This window comes from Lissotriton vulgaris, chromosome 10, assembly GCF_964263255.1.
Source record: "Lissotriton vulgaris chromosome 10, aLisVul1.2, whole genome shotgun sequence".
In the NCBI taxonomy this organism is placed as follows: domain Eukaryota; kingdom Metazoa; phylum Chordata; class Amphibia; order Caudata; family Salamandridae; genus Lissotriton; species Lissotriton vulgaris.
The window spans coordinates 630715481-630742406 of record NC_141698.1 but is presented as its reverse complement, the minus strand read 5'-3'; the positions used below and the strand labels follow the sequence as shown (position 1 = coordinate 630742406).

Below are 26926 nucleotides of genomic sequence, written 5' to 3'. Positions count from 1 at the left end.
TGTTGGGCCGATACGACCGCGCCCTCTGGGACTCCCTCGAGCGGTTTGCAGAGCACTTACCTCGCGAGAAGCGTGAGGACTTCCAGGAAGTGCTGAATGAAGGGATGCTGGTGGCGATCCAGATTATCAGCGCTGCTGCGGACTCTTCCCTATTGGTTGCTCATGGGTTCTGCCATGGAGTCAACCAGCGACGCCACGCATGGCTTCGGCTTACGTCCCTGAAACCGGACGCACAGCAGAGGGTGGCCAACCTACCATTCTCCGGCGAGACCCTCTTCGGGAAGCATGCGGACGATGAGATGGCCCGCATGAAGGCGGAGGCCGAGACGCTCACGGCGGTGGGCCTGGAGAAGCCTAAAGAGACCAAGAAGACGTACCGCCCCTTCCAACGGCGGTTCGGTGGGCAAGGCCGAGGACGTGGCCAGGCTTCGGGACAGTCGCAACATCAACAACAGTTCCGTAAGCCGTTCCAGTAGCGCCAGAAGGGCAGAGGAGGCCAGCATTCGGCTCCGGAGCCCAAGGGCCAGGCTGGGTCTAGGCCCTAGGAACCTACTTCCCCCGGATCTGTAACCCACTCCGGTAGGGGGAAGCATTCAATTTTTTCTGGCAGAGTGGAGAAAAATTACTCAGGACAAGTGGGTGCTGAATATTGTTTGCAATGGATACAGTCTTCGGTTCACCAACCCTCCTCCAGCAATTCCACCGGTCAGCTCGCAGTTTCAGCTGCGCGAGCTTCAGGCGGAGGCGGATATCCTGTTGAGGAAAAGGGCGATAGAAGACGTACCTCTGTCTCAGAGAGGAAGAGGTCTGTACTCCCGGTTCTTTCTGGTTCGCAAGAAGGACAAGAACGAGTTCAGGCCGATTCTGGACTTGCGACAGGTAAACAAATGGATTCGCAGGGAAAAGTTTTGCATGCTGTTGTTGCATCAGATTTATCCTCAGCTGCAACAGGGAGACTGGCTATGCGCTATAGACCTACAGGATGCTTACTTCCATGTGCCCATTGCACACAAACACAGGAAGTTCCTGCGGTTCCAAGTCGGCACCTATCACTATCAATACACAGTACTCCCATTCGGACTGAAGTCTGCGCCGAGAACGTTCTCGAAGTGCATGGCGGTGGTAGCAGCACACCTGAGGAAGAACAAGGTGTTCGTCTACCCGTACCTGGACGGTTGGTTGATCAAGGCATCCTCCTTCTCGGAAGCGCGAGCACACTTCCAGAAGACGTGCGTTCTCTTGAACAAGCTGGGGCTGCACATCAACATGGCCAAGTCTGTCCCGACTCCGGTCCAATGCATACAGTACTTGGGAGCCTCCATCAATACGCTGTCAGCAAGCGTGTCTCCTTCGGAAGAGAGACGATTATCTCTCCTTCGGAAAGCTCAGGCTCTTATGACGACTCCATCTACAACAGTGAGGACGGTGTCTTCTCTACTGGGATCGATGGCCTCTTGTATCTTCCTGACGCCACACGCACGGCTGCACATGAGACCGCTGCAGGAGTGCTTGGAGGACCAGTGGGATCAGAGGAAAGGATCTTGGGACGACAAGATTCGACTGTCGCTGCATGCTCTTCAGTCTCTGAAGTGGTGGTGTTCGGAGAAGAATCTCCTCAGAGGGGTTCCCTTTCACAAGGTTATTCCCACGCATACTGTCGTGACGGATGCTTCTCTCCTGGGATGGGGAGCGCACTCCGGGACTCTACAGATTCAAGGAACGTGGTCGCCGATGGAGGCCACGTATCACATCAATTTCCTGGAACTCAGAGCTGTTCACTTGGCACTGAAGGCCTTCCTTCCGTCCTTCCAGACCAACTCTCTGCTTGTACAGACGGACAATACTACCACGATGTACTACCTCAACAAGCATGGGGGCTCGAGATCACGCACTCTGTCACAGGAGGCGCAGACGATCTGGCACTGGCTCCTAGCCAGAGGATTGACGATAACGGCTACCCACCTGCCAGGTGTGCAGAATGTTCAGGCAGACGCACTGAGCAGGCTGGTTCAGGAAAACCACGAATGGGTCATAAACGGCGAAGTACTAGAAGAAGTCTTCACACGGTGGGGAACTCCAGACGAATATTTGTTCGCCACTGCCGAAAACAGCAAGTGCAGAGACTTCGCCTCCAGGTACTTCCAGCAAGGGACGCTGGGGAATGCGTTATGGATAGACTGGACGAACAGCTTTCTGTACGCCTTTCCTCCTATCTCCCTGATTCCGGCGGTGCTCATCAAGCTGGCCCGGTCCAGGGCTCGGATTATACTCATTGCCCCGGAGTGGCCCAGGCAGTGGTGGTTCACGGACCTACTTCACCGGTCTCTCCTTCCTCACATTCGGTTGCCGTGCAGGCCGGACCTTCTCACGAAGTTCGGGGGACGGATGTTACACCCCAACCTCTCGTCTTTGAGTTTGGCGGCATGGCTCCTGAGATAGTGCAATATGGCCATCTGAATCTGCCCGATGATTGCATGGACATACTGAAGGAGTCTAAGAGACCTTCCACTCGGACTTCATATGCTTACAAGTGGAAGAGGTTTTGTATCTGGTGCCAGTCTAAAAACCATGATCCTACGACCTGTAAGGAAGATGTCATCCTTTCTTACCTCTTACATTTGGCGCAGTCTGGCCTTAATGTTCATTCCATTAAGGTTCATCTTGCTGCATTGACTGCCTACAGGAAATGCCCTTCACAGACTTCCTTTTTCCAGATCCCTGTGATCAAAGATTTTCTGGAAGGATTGAAGAAAGTATTCCCTCCTGTCAGGCTTCCTTCGCCTTCATGGGAATTGAATGTGGTGCTGTCCAGATTGATGAAGGAGCCTTTTGAACCTATTCATAAGGCTTCGTTGCAGCACCTGTCCTGGAAGGCGGCGTTCCTCGTGGCCATTACATCGGCCCGCAGGGTGAGTGAAATTCAGGCGTTGTGTTGTACCGAACCTTATAATGTATTTCATGCTGCTAAGGTTGTTATGCGTACTCACCCTAAATTTCTTCCCAAGGTTATTTCTGATTTTCATGTCAACCAGACCATAACTTTGCCTACGTTTTTTCAGAACCCTTCATCTCCGGCGTAGAGGTCTCTCAATTCCCTGGATGTTAGGAGGGTGTTGAAATTTTATCTGGATAAAACCAAAGATATTCGTAGGTCTGACCAGTTGTTCATCAATTATGGATCGGTCAGGACGGGTCTTGCAACCTCTAAGCAGTCCATCTCTAGGTGGATTGTGTCCTGCATACAATTATGTTACCAAAAGGCTAATAAGACCGTAGGAGGTAAGCCTAAGGCTCATTCCACCAGGGGCAAAGCTGCCACGACGGCTCTGCTCCGTAACGTGCCGATTGCTGAAATCTGCAAGGCAGCCACTTGGAAGTCGGTTCATACCTTTGCTAAGCATTACTGCCTGGACACTGACGCCAGGGCAGACGCTCAGGTTGGGCAGGCTTCGCTGCGGAATTTGTTCGCACAGTAGTGGCGTTATGTATTTATTCTCCACCGCCGCTTTGGTGTGGGGATGGGCTTGCCATTCTATTCACTAGATTATGACTATACACAGAGATCCCCTACAACAGAAGGAGTAGTTTCTGTCCTGTAACTCCAGTTCTGTAGTAGGGGTATCTCTGTTATAGTCATAAGCGCCCGCCCTCCTCCCCGGTGGAGATATTTCATTATGTACGGAATGCGACAGGTCTGGCGTGCTTCGCCTTCAAAAAGAACTGAAAGTAGAGGGACCTGCTATGCATTCTGGGATACTGGGAGAAGTTCTGGAAAGTTCTCTTAAAGGCACAGTATCCTATTTAAGCCACATAATGGCAGCCTATGGGGCTTGTCTGTCCCTACCTTCCTCTCTATCATTCCAGAGTCTTTGACTGGGGGAGGCAAGTTTCTCTATGGTAGAAACTGGCAGGCTGTATTATGTGTAGTGTTTTTTGGTGGAATTTCTAGTTGAAGTACTGGACAGTGTAGCCTGTGGATATAGGCTGCATTATTTGTCTTTAAATTCTCTCTTAAGTGTCTTTGCAGTTTTTGCATTATTTTGACAACTTAAGAGATTATTTTTGTTTGCCGGGGTCCACGCACATGGGCGGGACTATTCACTAGATTATGACTATAACAGAGATACCCCTACTACAGAACTGGAGTTACAGGACAGAAACTACTCCTTCTGTGACCATGATCATGCATTCTATTAAGAGCCAAGCTCTTGTTCTGCTGTTCCTACGCACATTTGTTCGGTTGTTATTTATGACCGACTGGTTTTCTTGAGAACGTTTGTAAGATTGACCCTCCACCAGGGTGTATAGGTATGGTATTTAATTCAAAAGTTAATAAATCTGCGGCAAGACTGTGTATCTACCAGATATTACATACTGAAGGTAAGTAACTCTCTGATAGAATCATCTAGCCGCAGATTCCTTACCTTAGAATATCTCCCCAGGCGTCAAACTGGATCCGGAAAATCTTTTTTCCCCAGCAATACCTCTGCAAGCCGGGAGGCAGCGTCGCCCGGCTCCGTCCTGACGTCACTAAAGTGACGTCAATGGAGCCATATATGCCCCTCCCGGCGTGCCGACCTCAGTTTTCTTATTTTCCGCTTCCTAACGCGGATCCGGGAAAGTGATACCTCTGGCCTGTTTTTCTTATCTTCAGGCCTTCTCAACGCCTTTTTGCGTCAAGGAACAGTGTATTCGATGCCTACGGGCTTTAACCCTTTCGGTGTGTCGGACGGCCCCCGGCCGTCCAACGTCACAGTGGGCGGGCGGAGGATGGCTGGGGGCTGTCCAAACCACGCCCACCCTTTATTTCACCCATACGTGGAGAAATTTGCACTACAGTCAACGGGTAAAGCCGTGCTGGTCCTGCTCGCAATAGATGTCAGTGACGGACCCTCACGAAATCTGTATGTGGTGCATGGGTGAGCACCACGACTCTGTGGAGTGCAACGCTTGCTGCCAGCTGCGGCTGAAATCCCTTCGGGAACACTGCATGAAGCTGCTGTCTGCCCGGATGTCACGCATGTACCCCTCGCGACACCGGTCTCCGTCTCAAGCGGAGACGTCCACGCAGCGGTCTTCACAGGAGGACGTTCCTGTTCTGGGCAGGTCCCGGGACCGTTGCCATCGTTCGCCTACCTCGGGTAAGCATAAACGGAAATTGCAGAAGTCGTCGGCTTCGCGTCATCATGTCAGGGCTCCTGGTTTTTGCGGAACTCGGACCCCAGGATTCTGGCCCTGCATATCCCCCGTTTCCGGGTGCCAAGGCGACTCTACCTCAGGTTGAGGACCACTGCAGACCTTTCTTGGTCCACTCCCCCCTCCCGGCGTGCATTCGTGCCCCATGGTTGAGGTAGGGACTCAGGTCAGGACTCCGCCGGGGGGTTTACCCTCGGCACCGACTGAGTGCCCTGACTCCTACTCCGGAGTCAACGCAACGTCGGGACACGGCCCGGATGGGCATCCCACGACGTCTAGCCTTTCCACAGGGCCGTCGCACAGCCTTCCGAGGCTCCCTGCGGCATCGCTGGAGGTGGCTGCGGTGCATGACACCGCTTTAAAACACTCTCTCCCCACAGGTTTCCACCTCGGGATATGTTGAGTCGCCGGCAGTCCGACTCGGCTGGTTGAGGCCTTTTCGGAGGTCGCCGGCTCGACTCTGCCGGTCGAGGCCTTTTCGGAAGTCGCCGGCTCGACTTGGCAGGTCGAGGCCCTTTCAAAAGTCACCAATACCAAAAATAAAAAAGTCACCAATACCGGCTTGGCAGGTCGGCCCTTTTGGAGGTCGCCAACGCTGGCTCGACTCGGACGGTCGAGGCCTTTACGGAGGTCGACGGCTCAGGCTCCACTCCGCCAGTCGAGGCCTTTTCGAAGGTCCACGATTCTGGTTCGACGTCGCCTCGACGCCGGTATCATCTCCGGCTTTATTGGTGGAGGGTGTTGTCCCAGTAGATTCCCCACCTCCTGAGTCATTTCAACGCTCTCCGCAGCGGGCGCCAGTGAGGCATTGGCCTACTCATCCTTTCGCTGAGCCTCTGTTATGTGACCGGATTAGCTTGCGTCTGTCACCTACTGATGACTTGCTGTCACCACCTCACTGGGCCACGGAGGCTAGTGGGACGTTTATCAGGGCTCTTTGCAGAGCTGCAGACATTTTGAGGATGCAGCCGCCCTCACTCTCTAATCCTTCTGAGCCATTGCTGGATCTTCTCCACCAGGGCGCGGGGGACATGGAGCCATTGTTGCCATTTGCAGAGTCATTATTTGACATCCTTCTCAGGGCATTGGCGAGGACCTTTTCAGATCGTGCTGTGGCACATCGCCATTGCCCAGTTACTGATGACCCTGCCTGTTTGACCCTCCGTCCTGTGGCTGGTGGATTTGTGATTCAGGCTGCTCTCTCAACTACTCCTGTTCCTTTGCATCCTCCCACTCGGGAGTCTCAGTAAATGGAGTCAGATGGCCATGATGTGTTTGCCTCAGCCAGCGCGGGACTCCGGTCTCTGAACACATTGTGTGCGTTTGCTCTGGCTACATTTGCCCTTTGGGACTCTGCCGAGCAGCTCCTCTCCTCCCTGCCAGAGAACTCTCATGCCAATCTGGCGTGCATAATCCGCGATGGCCATGATATGGCACAATTTTCGATTTGGTCTACCATGGACACCACTGACAACGTGGGTTGGACTATGGCCAGGTCAGTTGTCATGCTCTGCCATGCGTGGTTGCGCGATGGCGTTTTCCCAGAGCATGTTCAGGAGCGGCTTTGGGATCTACCATTTGTTGGGGTCGATCTCTTTGATGCCCATTCTGATTCGGCGGTCAGGCGGCTCCTGTCTGTTTGCTTGTCTCCCAATATTTTAATCCTCGTGGAGGGTTTTTGGTTTTGTGACGGTGTAGTCACTTTCTTCTCTGTTACCCGTTCTGGGTTACAGCTGTTCTGAGCTGTGTGGCTGTTCAGCCGTGTTATTTCCTTATTCTGGTACAGCTGGTTTAGCTGTGTTTACCTTTCTTTTGAGCCTCTGCCCACGAACTTGTCTCAAGAGGAACACTTCTTTTGTAGGGTTGAGCCTTACCCTATGTGGGGTATTTGTTGGCAGTTATATAGCTACTCTTCCTTACTCTGGAAGTTTTGCAGCAAGTTTACTCTAACTACTGTTGTAGGATGTCTCCTCTGGTGAGATCCATGGCGTTGGTCTCTCTCCGGGGGTTACAATGGGTCTACGGTTGGTCCGTAGTACATCCACACCTCAGAAGAAGTGTCCTTCCGTGCTGTTTCATTGGGGATTTGTCACGCCTGTTTATTCCTGGCTTGTTCTTGCAGACTCACTGTGTCTGTCTTGCCTGTCTACAGGTGGACATGCGCCACTGTGAGGCAGGTCCCTCTGTTCCATTTGGGAACAGTCTCCTCTATATTCTATGAATACTCGCCTTATTGGTGCACATGGTTGTGCTCTTTGTTCTTTCTTGTGGCTCAAGCACTGTCTGGGTTCATGCCTATGGTGAGGGGAGTTCCTGCCGGCTCAGTCTCGGCTGTGTGTTGCCTCCTACCCCGCTTCCCTAGCGGTGTCTCCGGACCCTTGCTTCTTGCAGGACAGGGGGTTCGGTTTTTCCACTCCTGCCCTGTGCTTATTACTTAATTCTTCAAAGGGTGGCTCTTGTCTAGAACTTTCTGCTACCTGATCTGTGCCCCACCCCAGCTGTTTCTCCGGGTGTGGGTTCTTACATTTATAGCACTGGTGTCGAGCCCCCCACCAGCTGTTTTTCTGGGGGTGAGTTCTTTCTCCCATTTCAGTCACAGTTGCTTCTTTAGGTAGCATTACTGGGCATGTCTTCTTCTTGGCATTCTCCTTGTTAGTAGACGGTGTCGGTCTATGGCGATGTGTGCTTCTGGCGACAGGCATCTGTGCCTTTTCTCAATCCCTTACTGACAGTCTCGTGGTCTAGGTTTCCGTATGCCTCATGTGAGACCAGGTTTCTTCCCCCTCTGGGTACTGTTGTTTTTTTCTGCATTTTGTGACTGTTCTGCTGCACACCGGTACAATCATACCAATTGAGTGACTCCCCTGTTTAGGGTTTCATCCCTTCACGTATGTGTGGCAACATTCCTGTCTCTTTTGTATATGTCATTCCGGTCTCTTTGTGTATATGTCGTAGGTCTTACACGCCACGGGGGTGCTTGCATACTAGGTTCTTTTTGCCCTAGTATCTGGCTGCCTTGCTCACTCTCTCCTTCGGGATAGAGTCTCCTATGTGTTCCTGGCTTGCTGGTTGTCCTCTCACGGTGGTACCTCTTGGTACGTTTGGGTGCATGCCTACCTACTGAGCTTTTGCTCCATGGTGAATCTTTTGTCTCTGTTGGCACTAGACTCTGGGGTCAGCCCTGCCACTGTTGTCACATGCACTAGGGGATACACATTTGATGTGTGTTTTTTCTTACACAAGGGCCTCCTGTTGCGGCTCCAGTTCTTGGCCGGACAGTCTTCGGACTGTCCCCTGTATCATTTTGGCATCCGCGGTGGTGTATGTTGAGGCGGTATGCTCTACCGTCGTCATGTTTCTTACGTATTTTTCTGGGTCTAATGTTAGTTGCCCTGACATTGTGGTTCCCACCGTGTTTCGTCCAGCCTTTTGACGAATATGTTCTCCTGGAACTTGGTCGTTGTTTCGCAGACCCTCCTCCTAAGGGATATGGCGTTGGTATCTATTCTAAGTTAAGGAATCTGCGGCTAGATGTCTCGGATGGAAGAGTTACTTACCTTTGGTAACAATATATCTGGTAGAGACACAGTCTAGCCACAGATTCCTTAACTCCTGCCCATCCTCCCTGCTCTGCAAAGCCTTTTCATATGGTGTTTTTCTCCCTAGCCACCTTTTTTGGTGGCGTTGGTCTTTTGGAGGTGTGCTCTCGCACCTCACACTAGGGCAGGGTGTGTTGTTTTGCATGGGGCCCTTCGGCCTCCCCTCCGTCCTAGTGTTTTGTTGGTGGTGTGTTCTCACACCTTCCTTTTGGCGCAGGGGGTGTTGTTCGGTTTTAGAGCCCTTTGGCTCTCAACTCCGTCCACAATTTTAGGTGGTTGAGGTCTACACTTTTCACTGCCATCTAGTGTTGCTCCACCTGTGTTCCTCACACGTGGAGCTATTCAGTTTTTAATTTCCACCCTCCAACCACGCCTGTGCCTCCTTCTTTCTATGGCAGTCGGTTGGGTTAGGTTCTCTTTGGTGCTACAGTCCTTCAATCTGTAGAGGGTATGTGTAGTGAACTTTCTGGTGGTCGTTCTAGTTGCTTGTCTTGCACCATGTTGCTTCAATACAGTGGTTCTTTAAATTTCCCTCCTGTGGTGACAATCTGTGCCTGGTTTGTCCTATCTTTTATGCCGCGCCCGTTACCCCCTCGAGGTGGGGCAAGGCTTGGCAATTTATTGGGCCCTTACTTGTAGTAAGTGCTCTGTAAGCTCCCGTTAGTCCCTCCTGATACTGGGTGCTTTTTCAACTTTCTATTGTTTCACTTTTTTATGCTGCTTATTGTTCTTTCAACGATTTTGCTCTTTTTCAACACCCACTGTTCCTATGCTATCGCAGTTTTTGCATGGCTCCGCATTGTGGCGCAGAAAAGTTTCCTGTAGAAAACTGACGTTACCCCTCAGGGAAGGGCATATTCTATTCTGGATTTGGTGAAGCGCAACAGCTACCCCAGCAATGGGGCGTCCCGGCGCTGAAAGACAGACACACTCCTTACAGAACGGGGAGGGGGAGGGGGAGGGGGAGGGAAGTTAAAAATGTGCTAGGGAGGAGGGAAAAGGAAGGTCTTGATTGTCTTGCGAAAGACAGAGAGAGATTCTATGGAGCGTATGCTGAGAGGAAGATCGTTCCATATTTTGGGACCGAGAACCCTAAAGGATCGGCCTCCGGTGCGACAGAGCTTAATTCTGGGTACTTCCAAAAGAAGTTGGCTAGAGGAGCGTAGTTCACGGCCAGGAACATAGGGGCAGGCCAGGTTTCGCAGCAAAGAGGGGTTTCCCTGTTTGACGATTTTAAAGATCGTGATGAGCGCTTTAAATTTAACTCTGTGTTCCACAGGCAGCCAGTGAAGTTTGCAGATGGTGGCTCTGGCTGAGCATCTGCGTGGGAGACCGACCAGTGTTCTCGCCGCCGCATTCTGGATGCGTTGGAACCTAGCCGTTTCTGCTTTGTTTGCTCCTAGTAGAAGGATGTTCGCGTAGTCTAGGCGTGACAGGATGGTTGCCTGGACAATCAGCTGGCGAACCTTAGAGTCAAAGAATCCGAGTATAGGCCTAAGATTCCTTAGGAGACCTATACAGGTTGCAGCCACCTTTTTGGTGTGTGTTTGGAAGCTAAGGTTAGCATCCATCCAAACACCCAGGTTTTTTACACAGTTTTTAGGGAGTGGGGTGGTACCAAGGGATGACGGCCACCAGTGCTCGTTCCATAGGCTGGTGTTTCTGCCAAGGAGGAGCACCTCAGTTTTACCGGCATTAAGTTGGAGATAGTTATCCGTCATCCATTGTGCCACTGCTGCCATGCCATCTCTGAACTTGGATGCCGCAATGGACGCGCTTTCAGTGAGGGTGACGACCAGCTGGGTGTCATCGGCGTGCGATACCAGCGTGAGCCCCCACTCTTTAGCCACAGCCGCAAGCGGCTGGACATATAGGTTAAAGAGGGAGGGGCTCAACGCTGAGCCCTGGGGGACTCCTTGTGCTATCAGATGAGATTTTGAGAGAAATGGGGGGGCTGAAACCCTGAAGGATCTGTCCTTAAGAAAGGAGTGGAACCAGGCTAGGGCAAGGCCAGACACACCGGCCATCTCCAGACGTTTCAGAAGAATGTCATGAGATACCGTGTCAAAGGCTGCGCTGAGATCTAAAAGAATCAGCGCAGCACTTTGACCGGAGTCTAAAATCGTCCGGAGGTGTTCGGTGGTGGCCAGTAGGGCAGATTCGGTGCTGTGGCCCGCTCTAAAACCATTTTGAGAGGAGTCCAGGATTCCATTGAGGTCCACATGTTTGGAAAGAATGCCATTGACGTGGGCTTCTGCTATCTTAGATATCCAGGGGAGGAGGGATATTGGCCGGAAACTTTCTGGCTTTGAAGGGTCTAGGGTGGGTTTTTTAATTATTGGTGATACCCAAGCTTGCTTCCAAGCTATGGGTACAGAGGCAGAAGTGAAGGAAAGATTGAGAATATCCATCATAGAGGGTAAGAAAAAATCAATCGAATCCAGAAAGTGAGAGGGGCCCATAGGGTCCGCCGGGGAGCCAGATTTCACTTTCTTACAAAGTTTAATCAGGTCAGTGGCCGTGATGGCAGGAATTTGGGTAAGTGGGATGATGGTGGGGGTTAGGTCCTTGAGTTCCCCAGAATAAGGAGAATTCTGCAGAAAAGTTGCGTAGATGTTTTGAACTTTCTCAACAAAGTATGTGGCCAACTGCTCACAATGATCATTGGATGTTATTTTGGGAGTGGGTGACCTGGAGTTTTGTAGTTCTTTGACAAGTTTGAAGATAATTTTGGAGGGGTTCGGGTTGGAACTGATTTTGTCAGCATAGAAATCTGCACGGGTAGTGCTAATGGCCTTGTGATAGATTTTAAGCTTGGATAGATAGTTGGCCTTATCCTGACTATCGAAGTTTTTCCTCCATTGACGCTCGGCTCTTTTACAGTCCTTACGCATGACTTTAAGGGTGTCATCGTACCAGGGATTAGAAGGTGTGGTTCGTCCTTTAGTTAGCTTGGCCGGGATGAGAGTGTCAAGCCCATCTGTGGTCCAGGTAGTAAAAGAGGTGTAGGTTGTGTCTATGTCCTGATTAGCCTCACAGTGAAATCCTCCTAGGGTTTCATGGAGAGTAGAGGTAGAGAGCTTGTGCCATGGTCTTTTTAAGCGACGGTTGGATTCAGTTTTGTACTGTCGTCCTGGGGTTGGGACCGTTAGCTTAATGAGGTAGTGGTCCGTCCATCCCATAGGGGTGGGGACCTCTGTGACTGCCTCTTTGATATTAGTGAAGACCGGGTCTAGGGTATGGCCGGCTATATGAGTGGGAACATGAATGAGTGAGTTAAGCTGTAAAGCCGAGAGGTCGGTAAGGAGATTGGCAATGCTGTGGTCATTAGTTAGCTCAAAGTGCAGGTTGAGGTCGCCCAGAATCGTGAAGTTGGCAGATTTGGTAATGAGCGCCGTAGTCGTCTCAAGAAGGGTGTCAATGAATCTGGAAGCAGGGCCTGGTGGGCGGTAGATGTAAAGACCTGACATAGTGAACTGAGGGCTAGTGCTAATTTTAAAATAGGCGCATTCACAGTCAGGGAGAGTTTCTTTAGTAAAAGAGCAAGTGAAGTGCTTTTTATAAATTACTGCGATGCCACCGCCTCGAGTTTCGCGGTTTATGGTAGCCAGGTGAAACTCATCTGGGAGCGTAAGGTTAGGGATGGTAGAAATGCCATCTCGTAACCATGTTTCGCAGAGGAAGAGGATGTCAGGATTTTCTTCCAGTAGGAGCGAGTTTACATCTAGGTGGTGTTTAGGGAGGGATCTGACATTGAGCTGCAGTATCGTCAGAGGTGGGATTGTGGTTCCGTCAGGATGTCCCCGGACGCGAGTTGGTGTGTCAGTTGAAAAATGGCAGTGGTTGCAATGGAGTTGCGAGTGGCCAAACGTACCTGTAGCCTCAGAACATCTTTGCCTCTGATTCATAGCAAGGAGTTCCTCACGGTCATACCGAATGGGCATGTGGGGCATAGTTGAACCAGGGGGACCGGCGACTGGCGATGTCGTGGCGATGACAGGCGCAGACGGGCTTGCCTTAGGCGCTCCCGCTGCGCTCGTCCGCTGGGCTTCCGGTAACAGCACATAATGTAGGGGGTAGGGGGGGCGTGGCCTTCAGGGGGCGTGGCCTCAGTCCTCGCTGGGTTGGCGTTTTGACAAGGAAATGCTCAACAACGAGTCAGCGCTAGATCCGCTGCTCGCTGTGCTCGTAAGTGAAGGTGAGTGCCCTGGCGCTTACTAGCGCGTGGTGAAGTTAAAAAGCATATAATATTCTGTGACACAAACAATTTTGATTAACAAGTCTAAAACCTCCCGGCATCCGCCTCAGGAGTGCGCGTTAGTCAGATTTAGGCGCTTGTAAGCAGCGCTTTAAATACTGCGTGGGGGGGGGGCGTGGCCTTCAAGGGGCGTGGCCTCAGTCCTCGCTGGGTTGGCGTTTTGACAAGGAAATGCTCAACAACGAGTCAGCGCTAGATCCGCTGCTCGCTGTGCTCATAAGTGAAGGTGAGTGCCCTGGCGCTTACTAGCGCGTGGTGAAGTTAAAAAGCATATAATATTCTGTGACACAAACAATTTTGATTAACAAGTCTAAAACCTCCCGGCATCCGCCTCAGGAGTGCGCGTTAGTCAGATTTAGGCGCTTGTAAGCAGCGCTTTAAATACTGCGTCGGGGGGGCGTTGCCTCAGTCCTCGCTGGGTTGGCGTTTTGACAAGGAAATGCTCAACGAGTCAGCGCTAGATCCGCTGCTCGCTGTGCTCGTAACTGAAGGTGAGTGCCCTGGCGCTTACTAGCGCGTGGTGAAGTTAAAAAGCATATAATATTCTGTGACACAAACAATTTTGATTAACAAGTCTAAAACCTCCCGGCATTGCCTCAGGAGTGCGCGTTAGTCAGATTTAGGCGCTTGTAAGCAGCGCTTTAAATACTGCGTGGGGGGGGGGGCGTGGCCTTCAGGGGGCGTGGCCTCAGTCCTCGCTGGGTTGGCGTTTTGACAAGGAAATGCTCAACAACGAGTCAGCGCTAGATCCGCTGCTCGCTGTGCTCGTAAGTGAAGGTGAGTGCCCTGGCGCTTACTAGCGCGTGGTGAAGTTAAAAAGCATATAATATTCTGTGACACAAACAATTTTGATTAACAAGTCTAAAACCTCCCGGCTTCCGCCCCAGGAGTGCGCGCGTTATATGGCTCCATTGACCTCACTTCCGTGGACGACGTCAGGACAGAGCCGGGCGACGCCGCCTCCCGGCCTAGGGAGGTATTGCTGGGGGGAAAAAGATTTTCTGGATTCAGTCTGATGCCTGGGGAGATATTCTAAGTTAAGGAATCTGCGGCTAGACTGTGTCTCTACCAGATATATTGTTACCAAAGTTAAGTAACTCTTCCTTTACATCACAAACAACACAATAAAAAAACAAAACACTGTGGTCGACCTTTCCCATAATAGCCCTCCCAATTAAGCAGACCATGGCATAACCAGCACAACTTTAAGTAGTAAATACCCATATATGACTGGTAAGATGGTAAGTATGGCCCCATAAATGCACATTGTTACGCTCTGAATAGCATTGCATAACACAACCATACTACTTTGTAACAATAAGACCTAAGGTTCCCATCCAACACACAAACTTTTATAACATGCAGCACTACATCTGTCTGTTGCTGGATTTGACCCCTTAAACTTGAAATACGAAAGTCTGTGCCATTCACTGTGGCAGCTCACTCCACTTACAGGAGACTATCTAGGCTACTGGGTCTGGTCCACAGGTATCTGAAATAGCCTCCAGCTAGAAATCAAACTGCTTTGAGAGTTCCCTCCAGGCTGCGCCAAAAATAAAGTCAAATCAAAACAAAATCGATTACTTACTTTAAGTGAGGCATCCATTGGGCGGTAAATCCACCAATTCCACAATTGCAGCAGAGGAAATTTCAAACCTGGATAAAACCAAAAAGTGTGGCATGTAACTAAAACAGCGCTGGGTGGCTCCAAGCACGTGCATGCGCCAAACGTGGCTGCACCATAGTTTTACATGAATAAATCAGTAGTGTCATCCACAGTGCCTCCACACGCCACTACAGCAGCAGTAAGGGAAGCACGTGTTGGTAGAAACTTGTCGGCTCGCGCCCGTCATTCAAACGAAAACACTGCGCGCATCAAAGTAACTAATTCTCACTTGTTTTTTTCCCAAGTTGACCCGAGTGCAGTTAACAACTGCACTGATGTTTATGATCACAGAATGGTGCCAGATTTGCAATCCATAGTCTATGTACCAATGTCCCTTCCGGCTGCCAAGAGGCTGAAAAAAACTGCTGGACACATATCTTTACTTGTAAATATTGCCAACTCCCATCAAAGTCTGCCAGTAGTTCCACACTAACACAGTCCAAAACACACCATATTGCTGGATATCTGCTGGATATAGAGAGCAAACCAACTTCTAAGTTCTTTGAGATTAAAATTGAGGCAGATGTACGCCCTGCTCATAGACTGTCTGATGTGGCAAGACACTGGTGGGGCTGCAGGATGGTCTATAACCTCATTTTTTCTGTAGTTTTTTCAGGCATTTAACCTCTTGTGATCTTGGTTTCCATCGTTTTTTATTCAGCTTACCTATGTAGGTTCTTGTTTACAAAATCGTCGCCAAAATGTTGTAATATAATGAAGTCCATTAGCCGAGGTGTAGATTGTTTATTAAGTAGCTTCAATAAAGACCTCCACCAGAAGCAGCCTCCCTGCTGCTCATCCCATAATCAAACTGATACCCACAGGCACTCAACATTCTAATGCATCACCATACACCAACATTCTTTACAGTACACTCATACTGGCTGTGCAGCAGGTATAACAATTCCTTATGATTGTACTAATGCAGCATAATTTTCATCCTTCTAGTATTGTTGCTATCCTCCCTTGTCATTGGTCAATTTTCCTATCGTTTTTGTTGTTTCTGACCATTTGTTGACGCACTGTTACTGGTAATAATTTCTCAAGGGGTTGCTAGTTCAAGAAGGGAATTATTTCTCATCTTCACAGTATTTGTGAATGAAGTTACAGAGATCTAGGTAGAGTAGTTATGGTGAGGATGTATTTCTCCTTTGAAAATATTCTTGATGGGAATAAGTTTTGCTATGGAACAAAGTTTCAGATCAAATCTATTTCTTCTTTGAAACATGATGTATTTCAAAATATTTTGTTAATGTGTGTGCTGCTGTTGAGAATGAATAATCAAGGTGTAGGGGAAATGTAGGTCTCCCAAAAGATTTCAGGAGCTGTCTGAATCGGTCACTTTTAACCCAATAATTATGAGCAATATGCTTTAATGGCAAATGTTTACAAGCGCTGTCCATATAGGGTTGCAGTCTCACAATCTTTCCTCATTACTGTAGACTATATAATTAATTTTGAATAGTGCATGTTATTTAATTGAGATATTTTGAGGATTGTTATTACATTTTTTGAGGAAACCAGTATGCCTGAAATCACGTTCAACCCAAGACTCGTTTTACTCTCATTGACCAGCATAGTCTTCGCAGGTTTTGGGATCTGCTTGAAATAGCATTGGAAATATTTAACACTATAACATATCAAACAAAAGTATACTGCTGAAATGTAGTATCAGAAGCGGCTGTGCCCATTAAAATAGTGACACTGAGGGCAAAGTTGGATGGTAAGCTAGATAATAGCTCACTTGCAATATACTCTTAAAACGTTTGGCTGAGATCAGTTCGCCTACTCAACTTTATTTCATTGCAGCCATGCCAATGTTTGTTTTGCAAGTCCAGCTACCAGACATTACTGAAGCAAATCTGGCTATAAATATATCTACAAAAATTTCCAGGCTCACAGAGGGAAACAAATTCCCTTGTATTACTCTGCATTCTGTCTCAAGGAAGATGAAAAACTATGAATAGCCTGTCTCCTTACAGTGTTTGCCTCAGACTACAATCCCCATTGTATCACGTTGAATTTAATCAACCTTTTAGGGAAGACCAGAATAACATATGTACCACTGTTAGTAATTCAAGCAAGAGATTTGACTAATGTGAGTATGTATAATCTTTAATTGGAGTTTTTATGTACAGATTTTTAGTCATACCAAGTGCACAATTGACCAGAGATTAACAGACTTAAAATTTGTTTGTAAAGGACATGATTTGTGATGGCAAAAGTTCTTGTTTTCAAAACATTCATCAGTGAATCAAGACTTTTCATGTTCAAAACAGTTTGTGCATTGTTTGTATCCGTAATATGAGTTTTCAGTCTCGCTTTAGAAAGAAATGTTTTCCCAACACAATAGCTTGCCTGTCGCTAGTTTAAAGCACCTTCTTGGAATTTAGCTTGCAATTAACCAGTGGTTAAAGAAAAATTATTAGTCAATGTTTTAAAAAACCTAGATCAGTCCGGTAATTGAAAATGCAAATGTTTAATTATGGTGCTTTAAATTATGTTATTCTTATAGTTGTCCTCTCCTCACAGGTTCCCAACTTTGAATATCACTCGGCGCCAGACCACGACTTTAGAACTTTCAGTTATACAGCACAGGTGCCAGTAAGTTAGGAATATGTATTCTTTCTATGACTAGATATAGTATCAGTCTGAGTGTAAATTGCATCATCTAAGGGTTATGTTTTATGTTATGTTAATTATTTATTGTAAATCTCATGTCTGTGGCTGATTTAAACCCTGGTCAGTCAGGGGGTCTCTGGAAGTCCAGTGGATGTAGGCTGTAAATGAAAATCGGAATGTTGAAAGAGGTGCGTTTTCAAATTTTTTTCATGACTTTGAATAGTATCTTCCCCCCCCCCCCCCCCCCCCCCCCCCCCCAATGAATTTTCAGGGTGCACATGCTAGAGCATTGGACACAGTAAATCCAGTTTGGAATGTCTTGTTTCTGTTAGCATTGATTTCTTGCAGTAACCAGGAAAATCAACTGGTACTGATTAAGAGGGTCATATTGTTTAAACTGTATTTGCATTTATTTATAGACCCTTTGTACATAGGTCTGAAATGTTGTTTAGTGCAGTACCCTGAAACAAGTGCATTCAACATTTTGGGGTTTGCAGTGATCCTTGAAAACCAGTCTGAGGTGACTATGGTAGACATTCTGGGTCCAATGAAAAGTTGTTAATTGACTTCAGCAACATACCTACATAAAATATGTTGCAATCATGTATCCTCGTTACTGTTGGCAGCAGAGTGTAAAATATAGGATATTTTAACATGAAAGTGATGATGGTACCCGCCACTGGTGCCATCTTGTTATATGCAGGCAATATTTAGAAATATTGTTTAATAAAACAACGTGCTATAGCAATGGCTTTGTATGCAGGTAAGCTAAAGGGGAGATATGCATGTAAGGTAGAAGTTGATGACCTAAAAAATTGAATGAGTTTTGTTAGGACATAATTTGGATTAGTCTTAAAGATGAGATGCCATTGTATGTGTGGAATTCGGAGCACCTTCTGGCTTTTGGATGTCGAGCATATGGCAAATTCATAAGTGTATAGCATGTCTCCTCACTTGTGGAAGCAATCGGAACTCCAAGAGGTTCAGAAGGACTGCAGCTTTGCCCACTTGGTGCAAAGCATTTATGCCCCCAGCAGGGATAGTGTTACTGTTTGTATTTTAGTGGTGGGATTCAAACATCTTTTCATGTGTTTATCTTTCTGATTGATACATTCAACTGCAGATTACTCACCTTAGAATACTCCCCAAGTGCCAGACTAGATCTGCAAACTTTTTTCCAGTAAAGCTCCAGCGCACCACTAGATGGTGCAGTGTTGCTCAGCATTGGCTACTTGCAGCCCCAGAAGTGCCAGACAAGAGCTATATATAAGCGTAACCCCTACAAGTTGATGCAATTTCCTTTCTTCTGCACCATGCGATGCATATCCAGAGCTCCACTCCCAAACATGTCAGTTTTCCAACATCTTCCAAAACTCAAACCCAGTGTTCTAAGGAAGGATGTTCCCTCCTAAAACTACAGGGTTTGAAACCATGGTGCAACTACAGGAAACAAATATTGGCAACGGACCTACACAAGGTGGGTTATGGTGTCTGGTCTCAAGACATGAGTCGAAGTCTGATAAATGTCCCTATATGCACCTGAAGACGATCCAGGACTGAGAAGCAAAGCTGTACATCGCCAAACATCAGTCGCAGCCCTCGTGTAAGTCCTGCTCCAAGTCTTGGGTAGAGACTTAATCTCACTCCTGAAGCCATTTCCGCAAGAGATCTGCCTCCTGTAATTCCAAATCGAAGTCCAAGCACAAAAAGCAAAGCGTGAAGGAATTCACAGAGCCAATTGGTCACCCTTTAGGACCCCAGGTGTGCACTGTGGTCTGTAATTCAGATACGCTCAAATTTCTCGGGCATCCACATCATCACAGCATTGATGCCTTCAAGAAGGGCGTGCTGCAGATTTTTGGTGCACTTTCACCTCCCTCTGGTGACCTTCAGTCCCCAAGAAACCACAGAGGCATCCAGTTGAGTCCCACTTCAGGCCATTTAGTGACTCTAGTACAGACGCACATATTGGCTCCAATGCCTGCTCTTGGCCATTCGTTGGGCACACCAGCACCAGTGCTAGATAAGGAACCGGTGCTGATTCAGATGCCCAAAATCAAACTGACTTCAGCCCAAGCCTGACTTTTGTCTCTGTGAGATTCCAAAAACGCCACTCGTCATCATACAGTTTGACTTTTAACTAGTGCCTCTACCAGGGAGGAAACTTCATCAGAGGTTCCATTATCTTTTTGGTTCCGACTCTGAACAAGGTACACCTCAAGAGGGAAATGGTGATGGTGGGTAGGATGATGGTTTTATTCCCTCCTCACTATACAGATTTTACTTGTACTTACAAAAGGGCTGTGGGCTTGACACCTCCCCTGAAACAGGGTTTACCTCACCATTTGGATCACCAAATTTGCAGTAGTACTATAAAGAAGTTGTGAGGTTTTGGATGTCCGCTGACCACAGTAGAGACCAAAATAATCATCCTTACTGAAATTTTGCAGCCTTGGCTAGCCAAGTCGAAGTACATGCTCTCCTTTAACAAGACAGTCGTTGATGGGTGCTTGGTCAAAGCCCTGTTCCTGCACACTGGTAAATAAGTAGGTGGCCATGCATCATAGACCAGCTCCTGGTGATCCTTATTTTCTCAACTGACACACTACTCTAGAGAGCCTAGTGGTTTGGTTACAATCCGCAAGGTGAACCTCTGTGCATTCCCCAAGGCTCCTCTGGATAGAGCATCTTAAGAGAATTGAGACAGTTGGTAAACATATGTTCTCTTCTGCTAGTCTTGCATTGAATTTTGTCATTGCTGTTTCTTTATTAGGTCGCTACACACATGCCCTCTGGAACACGACCAGCGAAATCTTGTCCGCTGTCTCGGAAGACCTTAGGGTCTCTCTAGCTCAGACAATTCCTGATGGACAAGATACAGCCAAATATGTGATTCATGCCAGCCTAGACGCTACTGGTTGCCTGGAAAAAGCAGTTGGCACCAGAGTTGCCTGGGAAGGGCAGTTGGCACCAGAATTCTGCCCTGCCAACACACTTGGATGTGTTTCACAGGATTTTGTGGTGTACAAGCCTTTCTCCTATTTAATTCCGGTTGGTGAAAAAGTCAATTCATCTTTGGAACGCATCAATGATAATGGAGCCTAGGTGCTCTCCATTGATCTATTGAATCCTGCCAAGTAATTTCTACATCAGTTCAGAAATGTCACAGGGTACTCCATGGGATAGCGTAGAAGCAACATCAGTCTCACTAACAACTGCAGCAATGACCCCATTCGTTTTGAGGTCGGGTCGTGTGTCTGGCAGGCAATGCATAGGTCAGCAGGGGCACCAGTCCTCCTAGTCCCCTCCCTGTGGTAACAGGTGCTATAGTTTGCCTTTAAAGAGACATACCCATCCTGTGGGGGGTCACGATTCAGCACTTCCTTCCAGAGGGGTGATCCAGCATATCAGACAGATAGGTCCCTCAATTTATTCAGCGTGGCTATGCCCTACTCTTTCTTTATGCCCGCTGAATCGTACCCTCCACATCCGAGTGATTCTCCAAGGAGCACCTGTCCATCCTCTCACAAGATGTGCAAGTGTTGCTCCCCCAGGATGCTATTGAGAGAGTTCTAGATTCTTAAAGAGGAGAGTGTTCTTACTCTTGCTATTTCCGTGTGCCTTGTCCTTGCATACATTCACAAAGCATTACTCCCTTGTCAGCCAGGTCCAATGGGAATGGACTTCGTCCCCTCAGTCGAGTAGGCCTTTTTTGGTCTGAGTCTCCTCCACACACCCTCCACCCGGGAAGGTACTGCTATGGTATCTATTTTAAGATGAGTTTACGGTTAGAAGCATCTATCATAAGAATACATTACTTGCCTTTACTAATTCTCTTTCTGATTGGTACTCTAACCACCGATTCCTCACTGCCCTAACATCTCTCCATTCTGTGGAGTGGCTTAATTTTTTTATATCTAAAAAGGTCCCAAGTTGGGAATCAATGTATTCCATTTGGATAGAGTATCTCCCACAAAGATTGTTACTGAAGGTAAGTAACTTGTTCTTCACTCCTATTTTGTTGTACATTAAGCTCCCCTTTCCTGGAAATTTTGTGGCCCAATTATTCAGGTTAAGTAATGTCCCCAGTGTTTTCTGCATGATAAATGTTTCCATACAAATTTGGCATCCCTCCTTATGTTTTCATCTGAGCAACATTTACTTTGGTTGGTTTGTTATACATTATTTTGTGTTTATTTCCATGTTTGGTTCTCACACATTAAAGTGTTATTACTGATTGTTGCAGCATTTAGGTTGGGTAATAATTTTAGGTATCAGTTGCAGTTTATTTAGCAGTACATTATCAGTCAGGTGCTTGATCTAAGTAACAAGGTTTGCAATTGGATAAGGAGCAGGAACGTTTTGGGAAAAAAATGTGGTTGAATCATTGCAGTTCTCTTCCAATAGGTCCGGAAGATTTATGTTTCTAGGTAGAAAGATTTTTGCAGTTTGTTGTATTAATTCTATTAAACCCACTGTTAATTCCTGGTTCAGTCATGTTCATTGATGTATTGCAGTGGGACTGTAGTGGATTGAGAGTTTCTTTGTGCCACCTTAGCTGTTCACATGATAGTACCAATGTCTGAGCTATCCAGGAATATTGTTAGGGTTGAGACTGTCTTTCAGAATAAGCAATGTCTGGAAGACACAATATAAGTTTCCAGTTTTTTTTTCATTCTATAAATATATTGGGACATACTGTGGGTGCATTTAACTAATTCTTGTCTTGGACTATTTAAAGCAAGCGTAATCTCACAAATAAGGAACAAGAATTTTTTTTTTAAATCTGTGTGCTTTTCTTGGAGGTCGAAGGTAATTTCAGAAAAACAGTTCAATAAAGGATTGATACTTACATAAGGATTGATATTTACATAATATCGTAATAACATAATGCTTGCATCCAAAGATGCATCTTCAAAGGTAATAACTCCTGTAGTAAACTAGCATGTGATACAGAGATCAGTGTGTATATATAGTTATATTTTTTGAGACTCTTGGCCATTCAAAATAGAGTGTTGATTTGCTTATTTGCCAGGCTTCAAGTTAAATGCACTAACTGCATGCATCATTTGTGCACTGACTAAATTCGTTCTCTTGTGCCAGAGCAAATGTTAGTGTGGAATCACCATGCAATATATTCTAACTAGTCCTTGTTCTGGTTTTCATAAGTCAAAAGTACTATGCTTTTTTATAGTTCTCATATATATATATTTTAACTGAAAAGCTAATATAAGATTATTGTATTTCATAGCAGAATAACCTAAGCAATCCACCAACACCACCCGCTTCCCTGCCTCCAACTCCACCTCCACAGTCTTGCCATAAGATGGTGAATGGGTTTGCGACTACAGAAGAACTTGCTGGCAAGGTTGGAATGTTGGGAGGACGCGATGGTAAGATTAGTGTTTTTACTTGTATACAAACTGAGTGATGGAGGAAAAACTGCTAGGTTGTATGTTTTTAGTGTTCCTGTGTGTAGCATTTAGGTCTGCAGTATGAAGATTTGCAGCATTCTCTTCTATCACCATGTAAGCATCTCTGTTTTCAACAGTGTCATGACCAAAATTAATAAGATAATTAGGACTTCTAATTGTTTTATGCTGCTTTATCAGGTAACCCCACAACAGTCTTCAGTGACTCCATTGAAAACCTAACTCAAGAAGTCAGCTCAAAGTCAATCAGGAGGCTCCTTCATAAGGGCTCAGCACGTCTAAATACCGAAGACAATCCATCTTGTAAGAGTAAGCCTTTGAGCAGTCGTTCTCTTCTTCTTCCCAGAGAATCCAAAGAATAGTTGGTCATCCACCTGGCAATCCTTAGACTGCTCTCTTGGAATATTAATAACTATATTAAATGAATGCTTAGGATATTATTAAAAACAAAACAAGAGATTCCAAACGCATTAAATTAAAAAGTACTTACTGAATGGCAGATCCCAAGCCCCCACAGAGAAGCGCTCAATATTTGGGCAAGAGTTTAAAATTTTCAACTAAAAGATTATGGAAGCAGCAATTACACAAGAACTTTCTCTATTAAATCTATAAAAGTTACAACCATTATATCCAATAATTGACTTTCTGAGAGCAAGCAAGGTCTCATATTGATTCATCCTTTCCGGCTTATCTTTGAATGGAAGGGTCAAGGCTACCAAACCAAGTCCTACAACAAGGCCAAATAAATAATAAGATTGTCAGACAGCCAACAACACGACCATCCAGAAATAAAAACCACACATGATTAAGGCTCCCAATTTTCTGTTTTTACTGATTTTTACAGTTAAATATAGACAGAAAACAAAGTGTCTATTTATTTTTACAAGAGGAAAAATGTTGAAAATTGTGCTTCATGTGGGTGACTCTCCTTGCGATCTTTGTGATTTCCAGGACAATAGTTAAGCAGATAGACAGTATGGGAAGTTAAAAAACAGGTTGAGATTTCCCTAAATACAGGTATACGTTAACATATATTTGTATTATAATTCTGATATTTACCTGTGGATGTTGCCTTTCTATATTTGGCGGTTTAATTTGCTAAAACCCAACAGGCAGAAAAGTGCATATTTACCAGTAAAATAAATGTGTAAATATACAATTTTACAACTCCATTTATTCTCAAAATAAGGATAAATACCAATAAGGTAGCCCAAAAATAAATATGGCTAAATACAGACAGCAATGTTTAAACAAGCATTTACAATGCAATAGGTCTCGCAGCTTTACTGTTAAATTTATTGGCATTGTGTATGATAATGCCAATAGTTATAACTTTTGCAAATGTGACACCTATAGCATTTGTAATGCAATATGAGTTGTATTTACGTGACTTAGATGTATTGATAATACAAATAACAACTCCAACCATTAACAAAAAAAAACATCATTGCACGCGCCATAGAAGCTTAGGAGGCATGCCAGCTCTATAGTACCCATTATGTTTAGCCTGTGAGGTGTATAGAGGGAGTTAAGCTGGGTATATTTAAATCTCGTGTTTCAACATACTTGCGTATACTGTAGCACCGTTACCCACTCTGTGGCTGTCCATTCCTCTCCCATTGCTTTTTCACCCAGTCTATCAGTGCTATTCACATTAAGGGGTTAGTCTTATAGAGCCAGGACACCAGTTTCCAGCTACTTCCCATGTGAGGAATGTTTGTAAAGTGTCATGCTACGTGTGTTCTACATCTTCGTTCCTCCATATATCTCATATCCGACTCCATGTGTCACAGACACCTATATGTCTGAAACTAGGAGATCTGCATAGATTTGCAGCTCGCTGTTCGTGTAACAATCTCCAGTGGTACGTAGCCAAGCCTCTGTCCACGTAGCCATCCACCAGACCGACACTTTTTTCCCGTCTCCAGCCCCCCAGCTAAAGCAGAAGTGCTAAGGCATACAGGGGTCTATGACCAGTTTTTCACACTACTTTCCTCAAACACTGCAATGTGATCGCAAACAACTGTGGCAGTCCAGTCAATTGAAGGAACATCTTTTACTCAGGCATGTACTAATACTGCAACATCACAGGAAATGTGTGTTTTGTGGTGGGATCCTTTCACTTTTAATTCACTCTCAACATTTTGTTTTACATCTATCCCTTATGCTTCAAAATAACTGACCTGCAAACGCGCCAAAACACCACACCAACGCAAGCCTCTTCGCACAAGCAATGCCATTAACAAACTCTAATTTAAACGTGCATTAATTGCGACCTTACGTAATACAACAGTGCAATGTGATTGGCTGTGCCGCACGTCAAAACAATAATACACGCATAGCAACAAACAACAAGACAGAATGCACGTACAGCAAAAACAAACTACAGCGCTAAACTAAGTCCAACAATTAACAAAAACGAGCATCAGTAAGGTAGTTCGTGCATTAAAAATATTAATTATGTGGTCTATGTATTGCAAAATAGAAGCTCTTCATTTTGTGGGCGTTGGTAACGGGCACGGAGGGGGCTTTTATATAGGGGCTTCTTGTACACTGTGTATGATCATCGCCGGCCTGGCCCAACTCCTCCTTTTTACCCGGCATCAACCAACCCCAGTATTTACCACCCCCAGCCATGCCTGGTGGAGCGGCCCCCCCTGACCACCCCGTACCATGTGGCGTACTAGAACTATAAAACGTGTAGGACTATGGAATGGTAGAACATTTATTATTATCAAATGATTTCCTGAGACCTGAAGAGTGCGACAGCCATAACTGTATATTACTTTTGGTAATCTGCAATCAGGGTAAAAAAAATGCAATTAAAAACGCTTACCAATTGCTACTTTTTTCTTACCTTGTTTCATCTCAATAATTCGTTTAAGAAAACCATCAGTAATCTACGCAAATGACACCTTCCTTATTTCTGAGGTTTGCCTACTTTTCATAAATGCATTGCTTTCCGGGATCACCATGGGTTTGGCACTGGTTTCCGAGACAAGCTGCGTGTTACTGAAGACGTGCGCGGTGACAAACTACCGTGGGGCAGGACTTCCGTTTCGTGCTGGAAGCTCCCGCCCAAGGAGTGGCTAGCCAGGAGAGGAGCAGTGGTGAAGCGGGGCTCCCATGCCCGAGGGAGAGCCCCGCGGTGGCAGCTGAAGTCTGGAGTGGCGGTAAGTGGGCCTTAGTTGTAGAGGGTAGAGGGGGGGAGTCTCGGTGCACTCGTGTGTGTGTGCGCGTGTGTGTGTATATGTGCGACGGCGGGGGTGTGTCTCGGTGCACTTGTGTGCGGTGTGTGTATGTGTGCGACGGCGGGGGTGGGGGGGTTCTCTGTATGTATGTGTGTGTGCGTGGGCGCTCGTGTGTGTGTGCGCATGCGTGTGTGGTGTTGGAGCTTCCCAGGAGACAGGAGCTGGCCACAGCGTTCGCGTGCACGTGGCCCGCTCCGATCGCCTTCTCGGAGAGCAAATGCGCGCGGCCAGCTCCTGTCTCCTGGAAAGCTGTGTCGCTGACAAAAGGTCTCTAGCGAGACCGCGCTTTCGCACGGTTAACGCCACGAGACCTAAAAATGAATACCATAAAACCGGGAGCCCTACACATGATGCAGAAATAAAAGGGGAATCTGAACTGAACAATAACATCCGCCAAAGAAAATGTATCAAAACCCTTCTCCATAAATGATCTAAAACTGTCAGTCACAGGGAGCTCAGGAAATCTGCGTGAATTCCGTGCAGAGAGCATTTGAGAGCACGGAATCTTGTCGCTGTAGCTATTCAGTGAGGGGGCTTATCAAGCACTTCCCCTCTACAGGATTACTTTTATGGATCGTGGTTCAAACATGACGCTTTGACGGCTATACTGTTGTATACTTACAAAAAATTATTTTAACAGCAAACGAGGCAACTATGCTGTAGCGCAGACATCTTTATTTTGGGGATTGAAACTTGGATGCTTAATTTGGAGTTGGAATTCATGCACCAACTCATTGACAAACTTGTCCAAGTCATTTACGGGTTTATGGATGTGGATCTACGACATCGGGATAGTGGATTTTGAAGGCCAGAGGTGCCTAGACATTTTACTGCTGAACTGCCTTGAAAAAGTCTTTAAATAGATAAAACACGTGTCAGCTGAGGGCTGAATCTGTGCGGAG

General features: G+C 46.6%; 1 protein-coding gene across 2 annotated transcripts in view; it reads left to right on the top strand.

Annotated features, from left to right (window-relative positions):
* The window catches only part of KMT2C (lysine methyltransferase 2C), a 1555522-nt gene that overhangs the window by 1173205 nt on the left and 355391 nt on the right, over positions 1–26926 (top strand). For both annotated transcript variants that reach the window (XM_086941472.1, XM_086941471.1), the window contains 2 exons: positions 17252–17323; positions 22593–22734. In XM_086941472.1, coding sequence (XP_086797598.1) covers positions 17252–17323; positions 22593–22734 — 214 coding nt within the window. The remainder of the gene's footprint in view (positions 1–17251; positions 17324–22592; positions 22735–26926) is intronic.